The sequence below is a fragment of the Olea europaea genome, chromosome 8 (assembly GCF_002742605.1).
Source record: "Olea europaea var. sylvestris chromosome 8, O_europaea_v1, whole genome shotgun sequence".
Classification (NCBI taxonomy): domain Eukaryota; kingdom Viridiplantae; phylum Streptophyta; class Magnoliopsida; order Lamiales; family Oleaceae; genus Olea; species Olea europaea.
The window spans coordinates 19,436,085-19,459,447 of record NC_036244.1 but is presented as its reverse complement, the minus strand read 5'-3'; the positions used below and the strand labels follow the sequence as shown (position 1 = coordinate 19,459,447).

The window sequence follows — 23,363 nt, the reverse complement described above, 5'->3', positions numbered from 1 at the left end:
TGCACGGTCAGTTTAAAATTCCAGCACTAGTGCCCCTTTAAATGGATCAACCTAACATTTGCAATTTCTGATGAAAATTATTTTAAGGCTAAAATCGACTAACAAGTTGAATTTAACTAAGAGAATCCACATGAACTGAAAGAGTTAGTAATTGACGCGCGTGAAGAACTCAACAAATTAGCATGAGGAGACGAATATTAATAGCGAATAAGACTTGCTTTTCCAAATCTTACTCTTGCAATTGGACCTTTGAAACAGAGATAAATGTCAACAGAGAGAAACTCTTTTCTAGATAATTTGCTACCACTTGGTAGTAAAAGTGAAAATTGACACTAAAGGAGGAAGATATTTTTTTTCAATTTTCTTACTATTAGAAACTATTTTCTTGCCAATGAGATCTGGCCAAAGTATCAAAAGGCTGAAGCCTTAGATAAATGAGATTCTCCCATCTTACATGTCTCTATTACAGTTACACTTCAAGTATGCTTAAATCAATTGCAAAGATTCTCTGACAATATACATCTTCCATTGCATCCCTATTTCTTCGCTCAGAAAGACAAACAAAGTAACCATTTTTCACAGTTCAGTTCTAGTTTACTTTGTAAATATCCTGAAAGGGAAAAGTGTTCTTGTCATTTCCTTTGTCTCTCTCTAACTCTATGCATCATTTATATTTATTGGGCTTCATCTACGCTCTTAAACTCGTACAGTCCACATTGCCCACAAAATAAAAGATATCTTAAAAAATTTCCAAATTTCATTTTGACATGCGCTATTTATACTTCTCTTCCTTTTGGTGTCCTGCTCCGCCACAGTTATGCCAAAAATCAATATTTTTATTTTACAATAAAAGAATTCCATACGTCTGCGCGTCCCATTAACCTTTCGATCAACACTGAATTTCCCACTTCCATACACAACATTGTACAACCATAACCTAACCATTTACAGCATAGATATCGGTTAAAAATTATGAAACGTTATTATAAAAGGAAATAGGAGACAACGGAACCTCTTCAACAGCTTTTTCACGGAGGCGCTCTGACAACTTCAATGCCTTGACCTTAGATTGCGCTTCTCCCAATTCCCTTTCCTTATCTGCAATTCACAAAATCCTAATCAAAATGCCATTGTTTCACACATTAAATCGACCTTAATACATCTTATATATCCATTTATCTGTAAGCAATTCCAAAGAAACCTTTCATACTAAAGCTGCTAAAGCACAACACAAATCTAGTGGATCCAGCAGGCGAGACTGACCTCTGACTTCATTTTCGAGGCGATTGAGCTCTAACTTCACTGGATCCGAGCCGTGGAGCAGGTTTATGAAGTCATCGGAGTCCAAACTAGGCCGGAACGATGCCCTCCGCCGCGATGAACCTTTGCTCACCTCCTTGAACGACGGCATCGGGGCCGCGCTTGGCCGCGCATTGCTACTCCTTTCATCTGAACTCAGCTCCGGCGTCGCTCTAACACTTCCGTCGCCGGATACCTCCGCCATCTCTGATCTACTATCCTTTCCACTCGTGCATCAATCTCTATAACGTCCCGAAATTATACCCATAGTTATAGCTATACACATATAGAGAGAAACAAGTCAAAAACGCAGTACCTAAACCAAAATGAGCGATTTAAGTTCAAATAATGTGCTGTGTTTAATAATATTTTGTACACCACGAGACATTTTAATGATACGTACTACTCAAATATTTCCCCAACTAGCCTGTCGCTTATTTGGTACGAATTAAAATTTGATTTTAATTTAAATCAAAGAAAAAATCAATATTAATCATATTTTTCATGCCTTTCATAATTTTTCAACCATATATTTCAAAATTTTCTATCACAATTTACAAAAAAATCTAATTTCAAAATAGTTTCTAAATTTTATACATTTGAGAAAGCCAAGACTCGAGTATCTTTCGGCTCTTTCTAATGGAATTGAATCGTTAAATTTTGAAGAGAAAAATTGGACACTGGCTAGTGGCTACGCGTTCGAGAACATCCCGACTCAAATATCGCTCGACTTTTTAATTTTGAATAGAAAAATTGGACACTATCTACACGTTTGAGAAGACTTGTTAAGTTTTGAAGAGAAAAATTAGACATCATCTACACATCTGAGAAGGTCCCAACTCAAGTATAACTCGTCTCGTTAGAAATATATATATATCGTATTTAACCGTCTAAATTTTTAGATCAAGTGATTCTAACGATTTCTATTTTTGAAAAATACGAATATGCTTGTGTGTGTGTGAGAGTGTGTGATTTTACTAGTTAGTATGTGAGAGAGATAGAGACAGCTTGGTATTAGTATGTGTGAGAGAGGGAGAGGGTGTGCGTGTTTCGAGGGGGATTAGCTGTAGTTTTGGGAACATAGTGACCGAAAATTGCATTTCAGACAGCGCCCCGCATTAACGACAAAAGAAATTTGGAAATATTGTAGTATTGGCTCTCGATCTATTTCCCTAGTAATAAGTCAGTCCTCTACCTTTAAAATGGAGCAAGTTAGTACTCGATCTCTAATTATTATGTACAACCAGTCCGTAGAATTGGATACCATCCAAATACATTTTAAACTATCATAGGAACTTCATAAGCAACTAGTTGGAAAGCAAAATGTAAATTCACAAAATTGGATGCTCGACGGGTAAATAATTGTTTAATACAAAATTTCGGTGGTTTATTGTTGATGATTGATTATGCAAGTATAAAGAAAATAGTCGAACTTGACCATTTTTGAAAATCGATATTTGAGTGTAATTTTGTTATTAAAAATTAGTGGAATTCTCACAGCACACTTTTTTAAGGCAAAGAGAAGCAGACCGTAGGTGCAAGAGTGCATTAGTCGACATTTCACTAGAAGTTCGAATTTTACTGAGAGAAAAAAAAAATGGATAACTTCTGTATTTTGGTACATTTGTTAAAAAAAAAAAAAAAAGTACTACTAAGTCACGATTTCCCAATATACTTGTGTTGATTTCCCAAAAGAGAAATTGGAAGACTTTTAGATCGTAGTGTATTTTGGCACATATGAAAAAAATTAAGAGCGCTAAATGTTGACAATTCATTATTTTCCAATAATGTTGTGTCATTCTCATGAGAAAATATGAAGAACTTTAGTGTATTTTAGCACCCGCTTCCAGGATAAATTCTCCTGTTTGTGCCTCATAAAAAGAACTAGCAGGTTGATGGATCATTACCCTAATGATATAACAATTCTCAATTGATTTGTGTATTGGATTACAAATCATTGTTCCTCAGTAGCTCAGTGGTAGAGCGGTCGGTTGTTAACCGATTGGTCGTAGGTTCGAAAGAACGGTTGAATCAAAGATAGCAATCCCGAACGAACCTCTATAGGCTCAAGACTGAAAAAATTGAATAATAATGATCAAAATGAGTAGCACACTTGTTTGCTTCAAATTAAATTCAAACGTCAATAATAAATTGAATAGTACAACGGTTAGAAAATGGTATGAAATGGGTCAATTTTGGACCCAAATTTCAGTGGGATCCAAATCTTAATTAAAACGGAACCTAGCATATTCACGCTCTACTCCGCAAGGTGATGAACGTGGTATATTTATTTATCGAAAACAATTTAGAATTGAATGAAATATTTAATGTCAAAGTAATTCACTTGAAACTATGAATTAGTGAATAATTTGATTTGCCCAAACACTTATTCCACATAGGAAAGTTATGAAACTTTGGTGTAATTTATATGGTGCAAGTTTGGGAATTGGGTTTGGGCCCCAAGGAGTACCAATAGTCTTTGGAAGGGGGAGACCTATATCCTATCGGATTCGTTCATAAGTCCCCGCGCGCGTTGCCGGCTGGCTCGACACGAGCATGTATTCGAGTTCGGTGCGGGTGTGTCCTTGCACTATATTATTTGAATTTTTGGACCAAATTGTATACAATCAAGTTCTTGGGTACTTAATTAAATTTAATTTTTTTATTGGCTTTTTCCGGGTAATTATCTGGATGGTCTGTTAAACAGACGATTGTTAACCGACCAAATAGTCGACTATTAACCATCGACCGTTAACCAACTTAACAGACGCAGTATTTAACTAACATGTCTGTTGGAGTTTTGGAGGCTGTCTGAACAATGATGACTGTTCTGAAAGGTGTTTGATCTCATTCTCCCTCTCGTTTTGATACTATTTTCGAAGTAAAAATATTTCCTTGCGTTCGTTCAAACTCCTGTAGATTATTGTGCTGCTTCCATAGGAGACGAAATTCGTTCTATCCTGGGAAACGATTGTTGGATACCTTTAGCACCATTGAAGGCAGCAAATTTGTTTTAAGGAAATATCGTGAAATCGGTGGGCTCGAATTTAAATTTCTATAATGCTGTTATGATAATTCTTTCGAATTGTTTGAAGGGGAAACTTATACTCCATGATTAACAATCTTAAAATGAATTTTGCTTTTCTGGATCATTCTATTTTTACTCTTTCTTATTGATTATCTTTTGATTGTGTTTCAGAAATGACAACTTCTGGTACTACACTCCCGAATACGATCGGAGAAAAATTAGAGAAATTTAATGGGTCGGATTTTAAGTGTTGGCAACAGAAAATGCTTTTTTATCTAACAACATTAAGTTTGGCAAAATTTCTCAAAGAAGATGCGCCTTCATACACCAAGCAAGAAAGTGACGTTAAGAAATTGGCTGCGGTTAATGCATGGAAGTATTCCGATTTCTAGTGCAGAAATTATGTACTCAACGGATTGGATAACACATTATATAATGTGTACTGCAATGTGAAGTCCGCAAAAGAACTGTGGGAATCTTTGGACACAAAGTACAAAACCGAAAATGCACGCACGAAGAAATTCATTGTCGATCCTTTTTTGGTTTATAAAATGGTTGACAGCAAGACTGTCATATCCCACGTTCAAGAATTTCAAATCATACTCAGTGACATCCATGCCGAATGAATGAAACTAAGTGAATCATTTTAAGTCGCTGGACTGATTGAGAATTACCGCCTTCTTGGAAGGACTTCAAGAATTATCTAAAGCACAAGTAGAAGAAAATGAAACTTGAAGATATCATTGTTCGATTGAGAATAGAAGAAGACAATCGCAAATATGAAAAGAAGAGTGGTCCATCTCATTTGATGGAATCAAAAGTTGACGTTGTGGAATGAGGTTTAAAGACTAACAAAAAGAGAAAGCACAATGGCGAAGAGCAAACTAGTTCTTCAAAACCCGCTAAAAAGTTTAAGGGCAATTGTTATAATTGCGGCAAGGCAGGACACCGATCCAATGACCGTCGAAAGCCAAAAAATGTCAAGGGAAAACCTCACCAGGCAAATGTAACAGAACATGACAACCTTTCTGATAAAGTACAAGAAATAAATCTTTCTGCTATCGTCTCTGAATGCAACTTCGTTGGAAACACTAAGAAATGATGGGTGGATACTGGAGCTACTCATCACATATGCTCAAACTGTGGGATGTTCTCTACCTACAAAGCAATGGACCATGATGAACAACTCTACATGAGAAACTCATCATCTTCCAAGGTTGAAGGACATGGAAAGATAGTGCTGAAAATGACAAATGGAAAAGAGCTCACTTTGAATAACGTTCTTCATGTGCCCGGTATTCAAAAGAATTCGGTATCGGGTTCCCTATTAAGCAAGAACAGGTTTAAGCTAGTATTCATTTCAAACAAATTTGTACTTACGAAGAATGAAATATTTGTAGGAAAGGGCTACCTGAATGAAGGGCCTTTAAGTTGAATGTAATGACTATTGTACCTTCGATTATGAATAAAAATATTTGTTCTTCTTACTTGCTTGAGTCATTTAATATTTGGCATGAACGATTAGGACATACAAATTATAATACTTTGCGTAGACTAATTAAATTGGATTTATTACTAAAGTGCGATTTAAATCCTAACCACAAATACGATATATGTGTAGAAGTCAAAATGGCACGTTTACCCTTTCGTTCTGTTGAAAGAAGTACCGAACCTCTAGATTTAATTCCCATTGACATATGCAATCTAAAGTTTGTTCAAACGAGAGGAGGTAATAAGTATTTTATGACTTTTATCGATGATTGCACTCGATATTGCTATATTTATTTACTCAAAAGCAAAGACGAAGCAATTGAAGTGTTTAAACATTGCAAGTTGGAAGTTGAAAATCAACTTAGTAAAAAGACTAAGGTTATAAGAAGTGATGAAGGTGGTGAATATGATTCTCCATTTGAACAATTCTATTCGGAACACGAAATAATTCATCCAATTACCGCGCCTTATTCTCCTCAATCCAATGGTATTGCTGAACGCAAGAATTGAACATTAAAAGAGATGATGAATGCTATGTTGATAAGTTCTAGATTACTGCAGAACTTGTGGGGGAAGCTTTACTTTCTGCCAATTATCTTCTTAACAAATTACAACATCGAAAAACGTATAAGATACCTTATGAAGTATGGAAGGGTCACAAACCTAATTATAAATACTTAAAGGTACGAGGATGTTTGGCCAAGGTAGTAGTTCCTAAACCTAAAAGGGTGAAGATAGGGCCTAAAACCATTGATTGTATATTCATTGGTTATGCCTACCATAGTAATGCATATAGATTTATGGTACACAAGTCTGAAATACCTGATGTGCATGTTAATACGATTATTGATTCAAGGGATGCTACATTTTTTGAAAATATTTTTCCTTATAACATGCAAAGTGAATCAAATTCACAAAAGAGATCTTGTGAAAATGAGAAGGTTATAGATCAAGAACCTATAAATGAAACAACCTAGACGCAATAAGGAAGCTAGGATGTCAACCTCTTTTGGGCCTGACTTTCTAACATATTTGTTAGAAAATGAACCTCAAAACTTTAAAGAAGCTATGTCATCAACCAAAGCTTCATATTGGAATGAAGTTGTTAATAGTGAAATTGAATCCATACTACCAAATCATACATAGGAATTAGTAGACCTTCCTCCCGGTAATAAGTCATTGGGATGTAAATGGATTTTCAAAAGGAAAATAAAAGCAGATGAATCAATTGATAAATATAAGGCTAGACTTGTCGCTAAAGGCTGCAAGCAAAAAGAAGGTCTTGATTATTTCGATATCTATTCTCCTGTGACAAGAATCACTTACATATGTATGCTTATTGCGATAGCAGCGTTGAAAGGTTTGGATATACATCAAATGGATGTTAAAACATCTTTCCTGAATAAAGAGTTAGATGAAGAAATTTATATGGAGTAACCTGAAGGATTTGTCTCCCTAAGACAAGAAAAGAAATTGTGTCGACTTGTTAAATCATTTTATGGATTAAAGCAAGCTCCTAAAAAATGGCATGAAAATTTTGATACAGTTATAATGTCAAATGATTTCAAAATTAACGAGTGTGACAAATGTATTTGTAGAACCCCAAATAATTCTAGACATCTTAGTGGTACTAAGACATGAATATTGGATGACTAAAGTATAATTCAGATTTTTAGTCTCATTTGAGACCCATTTTCGACATAGGAAACATTCAATTTGAAAGATGATATCTAAATAAAAGTTGTAACTCTTTGAGTTAGCTTTCCAACGCACTTTGAATTACCTCAATCGGATATCAGGAGAAGAAGTTATGATAGAAACACTGAAAGTTATGCAGTGTCAACCGGACTACAACTGGTCGACCGAAACTACTTGAAATGAAAATTCTCGTTTTTCTTTAAAATTTAAATATTTATTTTCATCAATTATTTTCTCAAATGGGCCACCCACGTTTTTGACAATAAAAACCCTACTAAATTGAAGCATTTAACCTCAAACTTAAATGGCACCCATGTTTTATCTCTTAAATGAAATTTGACCCTTCATTTGTTTTAAGTTATGGGATATTTACCTATAAATAGAGACCTCATTTCATTCAATTTTTCTCACACCAAAAGCAAGTGCGTTTACATACTAAAGAAAGAGTTTCCAAGAGAGAAAAAGAGAGGGAGGAAAACTATTTTTCCTAAAAGTTTAAGAAGTGTTTTCAAGCATCAATTCTCAACGGTTTTCAAACATCCAAGGAGTGCATTTCTTTCAACGTCCAAGTTTCATCAAAGTTTTCAATTCAAGTTTCAAAAGCATCAATCAAGGTAGGTAGAGGTGCAATGTGTTTAATCGTATTAAGTTATAAGTTTCGATTCATGTTAATGGTTGTATGTCAAATGGTACTCTGGTACGGCATATCCCTCTATGTTAATGGTTGTATGTCAAATGGTACTCCGGTACGACATATCCCTCTATGTTAATGGTTGTATGTCAAATGGTACTCCGGTACGGCATACCCCTCTATGTTGAAAAAATGTTCGTATTTCAAATGATGCCCTCGGGTACGGCATATCCCTTCATGTCAAATGGTGCCTCCGTGTACGACATGTATGAAAAGTTATAAAGTTAATGTTTTGAAATGTATAGCTTGATCACGAATGCACCTATGACACCTATTGAGTTTTTCAACTCACGGGTTTAATCTCATCTCTACAGATTGAAGGAATTTTACCTCGGGCATGGATGGAGGAGAAGATGGAGAGTGATGCAACGAGCCCATGGAAATCCGATGAATAAGTGATTGGATTTATTTTTATGAAATGTTTTCCAATGTAATATCTTTAAAATTTTGAATAACGCAGAATGCGAGAACAGGCTATGTTTTCTTCAAATAAATTACATTTTGTTGTTTTGGAAAATGATTCAGTGTTTTTGTTTAAAGTATTTGAAGTATTATTATTTAAATTATTATTCGAAGATGTAAGCTTCTGCTAAAACGTATACACTTGTTACTAAACCACCGGTTCAGTTAAGTAAAGTAAGTAGCGTTCCGGTCCACTAGAGGTCGGGGCGTTACAGTATTTATGTCAAGAGCACTCAAAATGGATATGTCATGGTATGTTTATATGTAGATGACATGTTGATTATGGGTAACAATAATACCATAATTCAAGCTACTAAAAGGATGCCAACAAACAAATTTGAAATGAAAGATTTAGGTGTGACCAATGTTATATTAGGAATTAAAATCTCTTGAACATCCAATGGTAATCACACTACAGTGAGAAGATTCTTAATAAATTCAAGAAATATGATATTATTCCTATGAAAACACCTATGGATGCCAGTATGCATCTCGTTTTCAATACTGGTGACTGTAAGTCTCAATTGTAATACTCTCAAATTATTGGTAGTTTAATGTATATCATGAACTGTACTCGACTTGATATTACTTATTCAATTAGTAGGCTAAGTCGATATACAAGCAATCCAAGGCTGATCACTGGAAGGAAATTATTAGGGTTTTATGGTATTTAAAATATACCAAAAACTTTGGATTAAACTATTCGAGATATTCAGCAGTACTTGAAGGATACTGTGATGCAAATTGGATATCGGATACTAAAAACTCCAAATCAACAAGCGGATATATCTTTACACTTGAAGGTGCTGCAGTACCATGGAAATCTTAAAAACAAACATGTATAGCTAGATCAACGATGGAATCTGAATTTATCGCATTAGATAAAGCTGGAGAAGAAGTCGAATGGCTACGAAACTTCCTAGAAAATATTCCATGTTGGATAAAACCTGTGCCTGATATATGTATCCATTGCGATAATCAATCAGCAATTAGTAGGGCATAGAATGCTATGTATAACGGTAAATCTCGAGATATACATCGTAAACACAATACTGTTCGACAATTGCTCTCTACTGGCATTATCACTATAGACTATGTGAAATCAAAAGAGAATATTACTGATCCGCTAACTAAAAGTTTAACAAGAAAGCAAGTTGAAAGTTCATCGAAGGGTATGTGATTAAAATCGATAAAATAATAAAAAGTTTCCATGGTGGCAACCCAACCTAGTTGACTGGAGATCCCAAGATCTAGGTTCAATGGGACAACCGAACTGTGAAAGACTTAGTAAGCACTGGGGAGATTAACACTCCTACCCATTCATATGATGGGCCAGTGCATAACTGCCGCGAAATAGGTTAAGTTATAGTTTTAATGGTTTCGATATCTTGATTCGTTCAAGTTGAGTATAGCATAATACTCTTTATGGAAATCACATATGTGGGTGAGAAGGGGTCGCTTCTAAGAGAATCAGATAAAGATGAATTCTCTAAAAAACAATCATGAACTAAGAGGTGTCCAAGGCCAAAATGAATACAAACATGAGAGTCAACTGTGTTCGAAGAGAACTGTGTGACTTTTATTGTTTAGGTTTATATGGACGGCTGACTGTTCAAAGCAACTTGCTGCTAATTGGCTAAGTAAATCCGATAGATTTTACTAGGAAAAGTTTAAAGTCTTTGGCTACTTATCTTGATGCAGTTTTCTTCAATTTTCTTCAGAAAATCATATCAGATGTTATTGTTTGGAAAATGCCGACATATTTCATTCATGTGGGGGATTGTTAGAAAATGGTATGAAATTGGTCAACTTTGGACCCAAATTTCAGTGGGACCCACATCTTAATTAAAACGGGACCTAGCATATTCACGCTCTACTCCGCAAGGTGATGAACGTGGTATATTTATTTATCGAAAACCATTTAGAATTGAATGAAATATTTAATGTCAAAGTAACCCACTTGAAACTATGAATTAGTGAAGAATTTGATTTGTCCAAACACTTATTCCACATAGGAAAATTATGAAACTTTGGTGTGATTTATATGGTGCAAGTTTGAGAATTGGATTTAGGCCCCAAGGGGTACTAATAGTCTTCGGAAGGGGGGAAACTTATATCCTATCGAGTTCGGTCATAAGCCCACACACGTGCGCCGCTACCGCCGTCCGTCCGACCGGCCTGCTCCGCACGAGCACGTGTCCAAGTTTGGTGCGAGTGCGTCCTTGCACTATATTAATTTTTTGGATAAAATTTATTTTAATTTTTGGACCAAATTGTATACAAGCAAATTCTTGGGTACTTAATAAAATTTAATTTTTTTATTGGCTTTTTCCGAGTAATTTTTTGGATGGTCTGTTACACAGACGATTGTTAACTGACCAAACAGTCGACTGTGAACCGTCGACCGTTAACCAACTTAATAGACGCAGTATTGAACTAACATGTCTATTGGAGTTTTGGAGGCTGTCTGAACAATGACGATTGTTCTAAAGGGTGTTCGAATGACCACGAACGAGTCTATAAATAGCATGTCTCGTTGCCAGAAAAATTACATCATTTTCATTGCAAATTTTCTCTACTTTGAATCTCATTTTTCCTCTCGTTCTGATACTGTTTTTGAAGTAAAAACACTTCGTTGCATTTGTTGGAATTCCTGCAGATTGCTGTGCTGCTTCCGTAGGAGACGAAATTCATTCTATCCAGGAAAAACGATTGTTGGACACCTTTAGCACCGTTGAAGACAGTAAATTTGTTTTAAGGAAATATCGTGAAATCGGTGGGCTCGAATTTAAATTTCTATAATATTGTTACAATAATTATTTCGGATTGTTTGAAGGGGAAACTTATACTCCAGGATTAACAACAACTACCAAATTTATATGATTTTTCATTAATTTTGCTCAATCCTACTCCTGATTATATCTTATTTAAAATTTGTACTCGCTTTAAGCAAATGCTTTTCTCGCCCAGACAACTACTCAAACAACTTAGGCATTACTATCAAGAGTCAATAATAATAATTATTGAGTCTAAGGACTCCATTGATGACGAGAATGACGTTGATTGGATGTAGATGGTCTCAATGCATTTGAAATCGAAGAAATTTGTACAAATAAAATCATTTGCGTCTAAAATATTTGTTCATCTCCTTGTTTATGTACCTATTCTCATTTTCCTTTCTTGCTAAGCCATCTATGCTTCTAGCACCAAGTTCCCCATAACAATCATCGGTGGCATGTTGCTCTTCTCTATTGATGATTAATTCCAACTCTAAAAATTATACAACTCATTTGATTCTTTTCTATTTAGCACCAATTCAATAACACTCTCACCTTGAACCAACACATAATATGGACCACTCCCAACTAAAAACTCAAATCTATGTCTTTACCCCATTTTTCAAAGATCTCAAGCGGAAATATTAATTATTGAATTCTCCAAAGCTCTGTATATTGGGGTTCTAATCTAAGAATCTGTTTGACATAACTATTATGAATAGAGCTTTTATGGGTAGGGCTATTAGTAATAGAATTTTTTCAAGAAGAAATATTATGAAAAAAGTTGATGATTCTTTTTATTTTCACTCCAAATAAATTCGATGAACATTAAATTGACCACTTGGCAACACAACTATAAACGTACTTTTGTTTTATAAGTTTAATTATTTATCATATATCTCACATCGTTCCATAACACATATTTATTTCATATCCTATAAAATCTTATTAATATGTTTTATTAAAATAGCATCGCATAATTACTTCGGTACATATCATATTATTTGAAACGACATTTTATGTATATTTTCTATAATATATTTCAATGCATCAACACACAATATATATATTTGTCACTCTATACTGAAAATGATAAATAATAAGATAAAATCACGTCATAAACATTTCAAAAAGAATCTTTCAAACACACTGCATTTTAATGCAATAAGGTTTATCTAAAATTCTTATTTCTATAATCGGAAAAAGCTATTTACTTATTTATCAAATAAAAAATGAAATATCTAAATACAAGAAATAAATCATAGTGCGCCATGCTTAATAGATATGACATAAAGAAATTTTATTTAAAACCTAATAATTCGTAACTGCATTTTTTTTGTTTTATCGATCATGACTCTGATAAAACAAAAATTCAAATTTCATGACCTCCAAACTCTTTTCATGTCTAATCAATTATCAAAATTATTAATTTTCATGTCGAAGTCGACATTCCCTTGTCTAGTCTATTATTGTGTTAACATACTTGATAAATGACAATGCTTATGCGCCAAGAGGGTTCCCAACCAACCAACATAGTTAACTAAAAATCTGCGTTCTCAACAAAAGCAATTAATTGTTAATTAATTAATCAAGTGTTATCCTAAACTTAATTGACAATAACATGTTCAGAATCCTAAGATCAATAATATTAGGATGCCCCAACTCTCCCTATCAATACCCTACTTTTCGTGGCGTTTTTGACTTAGTATAATTAATAATTAATTGGATTCTTAAAATATGTTATTTAGGTGACAAACAAGTTCAGTATAATGATATTCGAGTCCATAACAAGAAATCAAAAGCCTTAAGGCACGGATGTTCTTGGAGTGCTTTAAAAGGAAATAGGCATGAATAATTATATCTATCTAACTTTGAGCAAGTAGGCAGAGATATCCTTCTTTTTATCATTTCCCAAAAAGTTAACAAACCGGGTGGATATGTAAAAAATATTCTTTCCTTTCCAGCACTTTGATATGTGTCAAAAAATATTCCTCCTGACTATTTCTGCAACCCTACCTACTTTATCACTGAGCGATCATTTAGGAATGAGTAAAGTTCGGCCAACTATTAGATTGTTAGTCGCTATTCACGAACTTAATAGATAGAGGAATTTGATTAAGAAATCGAGAAACGTGATTAGAGCAAAAAAAAAAAAAAAAAAAAAAAAAAAAAAAAAAAAAAAGAAATTTATAGTTATATATCAACCAAGCAATCCTAAAACTTAGCTAAAAAATGGAGTGGTAATGACGATGAAGGTGGTGGTGGACTGAGGTGGTCATCGTGCTGTGATGATTTAGTAACATGACTTGTTGCAAGTGTTACACTGTGTAGAATAATTACAATAGTTCTCTAAGTTACAATTGTTACTTTTATAACAAAAAATTATACGAATATGTAAACCAATATTTTGTGAACGCAAAAATAGTTCCATTTTTTAGGTAGATTGTGAAACTTTCCCCATGGTTTTTAACTTTTGAGAAATCGATTCATTGAAAATAAATATTTTCGAAATCATAGGTTTATGCAATCAATTTATTTAAATATTGGAAAATTATATTTATAAATTCAGTTTCTCTAAACATTTGGACAAATATCCCAATTAAAAATCAATTCACCTTTTAGCAAATTAGAGAGAGCGAAAGAACTCTTTCAAAATCTTCCAATATTCAACATAGAGAGAACCTCTCATCACAATTCATATTGCACGCGTTGGAGAAGGGTTTCGAATTGCTAAATCCTAAGTTCAACGAACATTTTATCGAATCATACAAAACAAAACAAAAAAAAGACTCACATGCTGCACAATAGATGTCATATTAACATTGTATATAGATCATCACACATTACTCATTACTCATATGTCTAGGGCGGCATCCACAAATATTGCCCCTCCTCGAAGCTAACAAACTGTTGGAATCCATCCCCCCTTGAAGCTATCAGGTGGAATACTACTCCTTTTTGTTAGTCATGTTATGCCCATGGTGAGTCATCATCTTCAATGTAATGGTCAACGTTCACCATGAATATACGAGATAAGTGATCGCAATATATTCTGAGATACTAATTCATGTCTGCAATGTAATTTTTGATGTCACAAAATTGCTTATCATTAATATAAATGATTGCATTACCTCATACTACACAAATTGAATTTTAATGTTTCAGGTACAAATTCAGACGTTTGTCTACTTTATATGTAACAGAATTGAAAAATATCAATTTTTTCATTTGATTATTATTAGCCAGTCACAATTCTTTATAATTGCTCAGGCATAGTCACAAAGGTGGTTGCAAAGAGGTTACAAAGAATACCTTGATAATTTTGATAATAAATTATGGTGTGAGAAATAATATTTTTAGTCATATCATATATTTACCTTATAAATCCATCAAACCATATCGCATTATTACCTTTTCTTTTAAGTCCCGTTCGGTAGCCATTTTTTTTTTCAAAATGCATTTTTCTCGCTTTTCTTTTCAACCACACATTCTTTATTAAAATAATATTACACGTAAATAAAAAACTTTTCCTTATTTTTCAATAACACATTTCACATCAATTTACTATTCTAAAATGCATTTTTACATAAAAATGCCTATCAAATACTCTCTTAATATCTAATTATCTTATTTTATGACCTGATTTCTACCAGGTTATTCTTATTATTATGTTTAATCAAAGTTTTGTTATTTGTCAAAATGAAACTTTAGACAGTGACATTTTCCCTTTTTTTAGGTTTTAATTTGGATTTAGTTGTGGGCTGGGTTTAGTTTTAGTTTTGATTTAGTTGTGGGTTAGGTTTAGTTTTAAGAGAAAAATTCACAAATCAGGTGTCCACTATGCACAATTCAATTTTCAAATATCAAGTTTCAAAATGCAAAACTCAAGTTTTAGCCAATTAATTAAATATATTTATTAATTAAATATAATAAGGTCAAAATTATACAAGTAATTGTCACAAGTACATAATTATAGATGACAATTTATTTATTGGTCACATATTATTAAATTAATTGGTTACATGTTATTTCAAGTAAAAAATCAAAATATATATGAGTCACAATTTATTTCATTGACCACAGATAAAAAAAATATATGTCACAATTTATCTATTAATCACATATTTTCAAATTTTTTGGTCACAAATTATTTTATGGTCGAAATTATAGAATCTTAAGGTCATAGTTAAATAGGTTGTCATAGGTAACAACCACATATCACCACCACTTCAATAGATCCAACTGACTGAAAGCAATGTGCTACTATCCAAAATTGGATCCCATCAACTGTAGTGGCAGCAGCATCACTGCGCTTGCTACGAACCACCAACTCCATCAGCGCTGCTTTGAACCTACTCCTAACATCTGTGATGTTCCCTTCAGCCGAAGAATTGTAGAGGCACACCGTCGTCCCGATTTCGCTTGTAGAGGCATTAGCTCACGTAGCTTTAGATCTGTGCTTCCGCAATGTGATGGTGGTGTTTGTGGGAAGGCGTGAATGGTTGTGGCCAAATGGGTTTGGGGTGGAGGAGGGAGAAGTGGTGGTGGAGGAAAAAGGGTTTTTATGGTACATGAAGTGATGTGGGAACAATTTAGGGTTTGTGGTGCATCCCTTGGGCTTTGAATGTGATCTAGCAAAAAAGTATACGATATTTTTAGAACATCTCCGTCCCCGAGGATAGTTGTTGTAAGCATCGATATCGTCAACAACTTCCAAAAACGAAAAAGGTTGATCACAGTCTTTTTATGTTGACACCTCACCACGTGCTCAATGATATAAATTAGTCCTAGCTTCAATCTATTCAACATATGGTCATAGTCCCTGATTACGCCAATTAACTGCAGTAGAAGCATCGTTCCCCCTATCTCTAAAAGTAGGCATCGTACAGCCTACTGCTTCTTTGAGTAATGTCGCTAGTTGCTTCATCACAAATAATCTTTAGTTTAGTCATCATGGCAAGCTCAAACATAAAAACTAGTGACCTTGCTCCTGAGGTTGAAGTAGAGGACATCGCCATCGATTGGCCTAAGTAGCCGACATAGTAATGCATCTATGATTTGCCCGGAGTGTTGCATTTCTTTCAACTGATACATGGGCCACTAGACAGTTTGACGTAGCGTATCTTCGTGTAGATCATCGAACAATTCCAATACAATATTAAAATCATAAAAGCTGTTATTCTATGTACATTTTTTCACCATCTGTCTCAACTCAACATCCAGATGGTACTTCCTCCTACAAAAATTCAAATGTTAGAAACTTCGGCAAGAGATGATGGAATAAAACATAATCTCAAGAAATTAAGTGAATCGAATTCTAACTACCATATGTAAGAAATAGATTTATTTTACATCGACGCTAATAAAAAATGATTTCATAAATTAACGGAAAAAATAGAAAAAAATTACAGACAAAAATAATTAAAGAAAATAATAAAAATAGAAAAATTAAATTATGATAAACAAAAAATAATTAAGAAATTTAAAAAATGTAAGAAAAATATTAAATCAAATACAAATTAATGATCAAAATAATAAAGGAAAATAAATTAAAGTTAAGCAAGAATATTAAAAAGTATTTTAAGTTGAAAATAATTAAATTATAATAAGTGAAAAATAATTAACAAAATTTTAAATTATTACTAAAGAAATAGTAATAAAAACAAAAAAAAAATATTGAACAAAAGAAAATTTTAAAAAATTATATAAAGAATGTAAGTATTATTTAATTAAAATTGAATAACATTAAATTTCTCATAAAATGAAAAGAATTAAAAAGAATTTTAAATTGAAAAAAACTTTATATATAATATGAAGAAAGGAATTAAGAAAATTTAAAATTATTTTAAAAAAATAATAAAAAACAAATTAAACGAAATGAAGTTGCAAAAATTAAATAAAAATAAAAATATTATTTAAAATTGAAAAAAAAATTGAATTATCATAGAGAGAAAATAAATTAATAAACACTAAATAATGAAGGAAAAAACGGCTAAAAAAAATTGTTTTGGGCCGACTATTAAACTGTTAACAATCATATGTGCCAATTGGCCCAAAACTCAATTATTTACAGTTGGGTTGAGCGACTATTTAACGGTTTGCTTCTCTTGTCGAAAATGACAATTAAAAGCTATTTTTTGACAATATAAACACTTAAATTACTACTACATTCAATAATTTACTTAAACAATGAAGAAAAAACAACATAAACATCATAAAATTCACAATTTTTGAAACAGTATAAATGAAAAATCAATCTCATAATCTACCAAAATCTAACTTGTTGAAGATAATGCCATCGATAGTCGGACGGTGAGGATGTGATTTCATCTGAATCCCGATTGTCAGAGACTGCTTGAGGTTGGATTTTTATTTTTTTTATTGAGAGATGCTACACTATCAGATTCATTTGCACAAACTTTGGACAGGTAAGTGAGTGTGGTATTATTTGTGCTATTTTTTAATTGGGTGGGGCTCACCCCATTATGAGTAATATGTACAAATTCTAGAAGAATCAATTTAGTGGAATAGCCTCTTTTTTTTTTTTATTCCTCCCCTCCTCTCGTTTACTTGCACTGTGATGAGGGTATTTTTAACTTCTGGTATTTAACCTCACAATTTTAACTTTTCAATGGTCAAAGGCCCCGTGCCATTTCCTTTTATTCCTCGATTCTAAGTCGCAACTATAAGAAGGAATAAAAACCACCGTGGTTCCAGCTTCCGCAATTCACTGTATTCAAGAACCTCCCAAAACTCCTGCAAAACCCTAACATTGAAACACAAACACTCAAAGATTGTCATGAATCCCCTCCATATGCATGATTAAAGAGGCTCTTCAATTCTTCTCCCACCATTTGAAGAGAAATACTTCTCCCCACTCTACCACTTTGAACAAGTACTTGCACTGCCTCTCTCGCTCCAGCTGCAGTGATCTCTCTCTTAAGCTTCTCCTCTACTTCATTTCCAAAGGGTACACTCCTCATCCTTTTTCTGTCAATTCAGTTATCTCATATTTGTGCAATCTGGGCCATCTTAATTCTGCCCAGAACCTGGCGAATTCACTTTTTCGCCTTGGTTTTTCCCTGGATATAGTCACCTATACTGCCCTCATTGATGGGCATTTGCGTAATTCGGACGTTGCTAATGCTTGTTTGACAATGAAGGAAATTGTTTGTAATGATAATATTGTGCCTGATGTGGTTACTTTTAATGTGCTATTTAGAAGGTTTTCCAAGGATGGAATGGTAAAAGAGTTGCTTGCTTACATGAGTTTGATGTGGAAAGTTTGCATGCCTAATGATGTTACTTACTGTAATTTGATTGATATGTATTGTAAGATGGGTGATTTGGATATGGGTCTTAGGGTGTTCAAGGACATGACAAAAGGTGGGGTTTTGCCCAAATTTCTTGTCTTTACTTCCTTGATTGATGCGTATTGTAGGGTTGGTGATTTGGAAGTGGCATTTAATTTGTACAAGGATATGCACGCGTGTTCAGTTTTGCCGAATGTGGTTACTTATGTGGCTTTGATTGACGGGTTCTGCAAGCAGGGGATGTTGCAGAGGGCTGAGCATTTATTTAGGAAAATGTTGAAAGATGGGCTGTTACCTAATTCTGTTGTTTATACTTTGATTATTGATGGGCATTTTAAGAGAGGCAATGTGGATAGGGCGCTTGAGTATTTATCTGAGATGCTTGCTAGGGGCATTAGACTTGATATAGTGACTTATGGGGCTCTTATACAAGGGCTTTGTGCTGGGAATAAACTGGAAAGCGCAGTTGAGGTTAAGGAACATATGGTGAAGAACAGATTGGCACCTGATAATATCATATTTTCTACACTTATGCGTGCATATTTCAAGGCAGGGAATTTGAAAGCAGCACTAGATGAGTACAAGGAATCGTTAGCACAAGGGTTTGAGCCTGACATTGTGACTCTAACAACATTGATAGATGGCCTCTGCAAGCATGGGCATCTGAATGAGGCAAAAGGACATTTCAGTAAAAGTAAAGCTAATGAAGTTGTATACAGTGCTCTTATTGATGGCATGTGCAAAGAAGGAGAATTTAGTCAAGTTCAGATGCTTTGCAAGGATATGGCAGAGGCAGGCATTGTTCCTGACAAGTATATTTATACCTCTTGGATTGCAGGGTTATGCAAGCAAGGGGATTTGGTTGAAGCTTTCAGGCTCAAGAACAAGATGATTAAAGAGGGCATTATTCCTGATTTGTTGACCTATAGCTCTTTGATTTTTGGGTTGACAAATAAAGGCCTCATGATTGAAGCAAAGCAAGTCTTTAATGACATGTTGGAGAAAGGAATAACTCCTGATTATGTAGTTTATGATATCCTAGTTAGAGGATACACTGTGCAGGATGACACTGTTAGGATTTCACAATTGCAGGATGAGATGACAAAGAGAGGTCTTATCAAGGAAACAACTGATGTGGACATTAGAAAGCTATAATTTTTTTTTATGGCAATTGCTAACTTGCATTTGTCAAATGAAAGCTCATCTTGGAGCTTCCTTTGGAACAATTTTAATAGATTATGTGGGAGTCTTATGCTTCTGATCAAGATATCCACATGAAAAGAGGTGAAAGGCATTTTTGTACACATGAATTCTGGAAAAGGCAATTACTTGGCCTTGCAACTTCTTGTGTACACTATTTTTGAAAGGCATTTTTTTACAAATGAATTCTGGATAGCAATTACTCGCCTGTACAACTTCATATGTACACTACTATTGCCATTTAGTTATCCATGTTGTAAGTTGTAACCAATATGCTACAGAAGTCAAAAAAGTTTCCTTTTCAATTCGGCAGTACCCAAACTTGCATATTATTCTCACGTATGTTTAGGTGACCTTTTAATTTTCTGTTCACACCAGAAAGCATAATAATGTTTCAATTCATGTCTTTGTTTTTACCTGTCATCAGGTGACTCTTTTAACACAAATACGTGGCCACTGCTACAACTATTCCAGTAACTCGTTCAATACTGAGATGAGTGGGTAAGTGTCTTTTTCTCAGCAAATTGAAATTTTGGAGTAGGAATTTTCTTTGAAATGTGTATTGTTAGGTCATATATAATCCATCAATTGTATCTGCTTTCCATAAGATAATGCAATATATTCCTCATATCCTTTTTGTCGTGGAAATCCCTCGATAAATCTTGATTTTGGGCTCAGAAAACAATCAAACAAACACCAGTTTACCTTGGCTCGACCCAAGAACTTTCCTTCGCTTTGGACTGCTCAAACTCCACAAAGAAGAAGGGATGATAGTGGTGATAGGGAGAAGAAGAAGCAGCAACAATGGTGGACTCACTCCAACAACCACCAAGCAGGCTGCCCCCTCACCTCCCTCGGCACTCTCTCCCTCTCTCAACACACACCACCATTAAAAAAAAGGATGCAAGAAGATGGCATATATAGGGTTTGTTTAGGTCACTCCAATTGGGCCAAAGGTTCACTAAGTGGGTCACTAATTAACCATAAAAAAAACGGATGCAAGAAGATGACATATATAGGGTTAGTTTAGGTCACTCCAATTGGGCCAAAGGTTCACCAAGTGGGCTACCAATTAACCTAAACTAATGGACTAATATGCAACTTCATATTAATCTTTAAATGGTCCAACTAACCAAAGAACCTTCTAACCCCAACCCAAGCCATCTAAAAGTGTAGTTCGTTTCTGAGTCGAGTCAAGTTTATGGTGTCGATAAATAATCCGACAACTGTTTTAAATCATCACCCGGATTATTTGGTATCAAAACCCAACACTTTCCATGTTTTATCTACTGCAGTATCTTATTCTTTTGTGTTGCTGTTTGAGCTATGATTAGCCATGGAACTAGAGGAAGGAACAGACAAAAGATGGAATTAAAGTTGCCAGAGAAAATTTATTTAGCCCCCATTTGTCTACCATTCTTCAAAAACTCTTTTTTACTGAAACTCATTTTTAACAACATGTTCTCACAATAAAATATTTTACACGTAAACCCAAAACCTTTCCCTGTTTCTCAACCCCACATTCTCTGGAAAATCTCTATTCCAAAACTCATCTTCCCCCTCAAAAAAAAAAACTCTCTTTAATGCGCATCAAACAGGGGCTAAACTGGAAATTTCACTGGAAAGAGCAAAGATCCATTTCAGTGGTACCTTCTACGCTGTAGTCTTGTGAACAAACAGCCATGTCTGATAATTTACGTTTCTGAAAGAGGAAAGCTTTGCATCAGTATAGCTGTTTTCTCTTGGCATTTTGCCGTCAAGACAGATATCAGCATATTTATTCACGAAAAATTTTGATCTAACTTGTATGATTTGGTAGATGCTGATAGACTTTCAATCACATTAAGCTTCTGATTTTATTTTTTATTTTGTCACATTCATCAGGAACTTCCCTAAATCATGCCGCCATCTTCAAAATTCGTTGGTAATCCACTGATCTATACACAGTGATACTCGCTACTTCTCACCACAGCTTCAAATAGTAATGCTGTTGCCCACTTAAATGAGTTCCAAATTACCCTAAATTTTGGTGTGAAATATTCTTGTCTGCGTGCATGACGAGGAACTTCATGACATCTCTAGGAACTCTCAAAGGTAAACTGTTTGTGAATATTCATCCAATAAGTTCTTTCAAATTCTGATTGGATGTATGCATCTTTGAAGAATACAAGTACAGAGTATGGTCAATCATAAGTACCAACAAATCCACTTGAGAAAATTCGTCAACAATACTTTATGTTTGTCATAATTCTAACCTCCCTCTTTGAAAAATAAAAAAGTAAGTGTCAGGTATTTAGAATCTCAAGCGTCCAGCAACAAACATAGTGACTAAGTTTTGAAGGAGCTAAAAAAGACATGCATATTTACTTTTTGTATTCAATGTTTGTAGAGGTTCAGATATATATTAAAGTTTCTGAGTTTCGTAGTGTGCATTTCTTGGTAATAGTAACTTACATGAGCTGTTGTTTCTGATACATTGATATCTATTTACACACAAATTGACAAGCACAAATTACGGAATCCCTTTTTTTTTGGAAAATAGCCCTCGTGCGTTCTTTAATATGTTCGGAACAGTTGCCCTTAAGCTAATTTGCATGTTAAATCATGAAGAATAAAAATATTTTGATAATCTATATTAAATAGTTGTGTTAGTTAACCCTAAGAGATAGTTCAGTGGTCAGGTTTTGGGTTAGTTTTTTAATAGTCACCGATTCGAGTCTTCTTAGAGCCACTAAAATGAGTATTCGGCTGTAAATTTTAGGGCCCCGTAGGATTAGTCGAGGTGAGCTTAAGTTGACCCGGACATCCATGGTCATCAAAAAAAAAAAAAAAAAAAACCATAGTTGTGCTACTTGCAATTTCTTTAGTTCAAGAGTACAAAAGTGAGATAAATCCCTATCCCCAGATCTCTTTTGCAATATTTCGTGTTTGCAACTTGATATTGTCTTAATACTTCTCCCTATTGTGTGATTGGAACAGTAAGACAGGATGTTTTTAGCTATTTGAGGGTATGGCTTTAATTGTCATTAAGAGAAGTAGCAATGATTGAAGGGAAGCTTGAAGAGCTTTCTTCGCACCAGCAGCTTATGTAGTAGTCTGCCTTACTTATACACAAATATCGACCAGGATAACCGATGCGGTATGAGGTTCTTATAGACCCGTTACATATATTTTGCTTAAGTCAAATAAGCCTTATTTTTGAACTACTGGAATGTGACTTGATCTATGAATGGTAGTGTTCAAGTTTTTTTCCCTTGAACTGATTGGCTATTAGCAGCCAGTTGATCTATTAGAAGGTAACAATGTGCCCCCCTCAAAGCAAGGTAACAATAGTCATTTGGGGGGAAAGAATGGAAAAAAAACAATCTAATAACAATAGTCATTTGGGGGGAAAGAATGGAAAA

General features: G+C 34.2%; 2 protein-coding genes across 3 annotated transcripts; one reads left to right on the top strand and one right to left on the bottom strand.

Annotated features, from left to right (window-relative positions):
- Positions 1-818: 818 nt before the first annotated feature.
- LOC111399113 (microtubule-associated protein 70-2-like) lies at positions 819-1,665 on the bottom strand. The gene is made up of 2 exons (XM_023026353.1): positions 1,264-1,665; positions 819-1,098 (listed from the first exon to the last, which is right to left on the bottom strand). Exons 1-2 carry the CDS (start codon positions 1,502-1,504, stop codon positions 971-973), a joined length of 369 nt encoding a protein of 122 aa, XP_022882121.1. The 5' UTR covers positions 1,505-1,665; the 3' UTR covers positions 819-970.
- A 16,429-nt stretch (positions 1,666-18,094) lies between these two features.
- Positions 18,095-23,318, top strand: LOC111399112 (pentatricopeptide repeat-containing protein At2g01740). 2 transcript variants are annotated; one of them, XM_023026351.1, is made up of 4 exons: positions 18,095-20,298; positions 20,387-20,460; positions 21,844-22,053; positions 22,939-23,318. In XM_023026351.1, exon 1 carries the CDS (start codon positions 18,265-18,267, stop codon positions 19,912-19,914), a length of 1,650 nt encoding a protein of 549 aa, XP_022882119.1. In that variant the 5' UTR covers positions 18,095-18,264; the 3' UTR covers positions 19,915-20,298; positions 20,387-20,460; positions 21,844-22,053; positions 22,939-23,318. The 2 variants fall into 2 exon arrangements, with proteins under 2 accessions (XP_022882119.1, XP_022882120.1); XM_023026352.1 differs by lacking the exon at positions 21,844-22,053.
- The last annotated feature ends 45 nt before the right edge of the window (positions 23,319-23,363 follow it).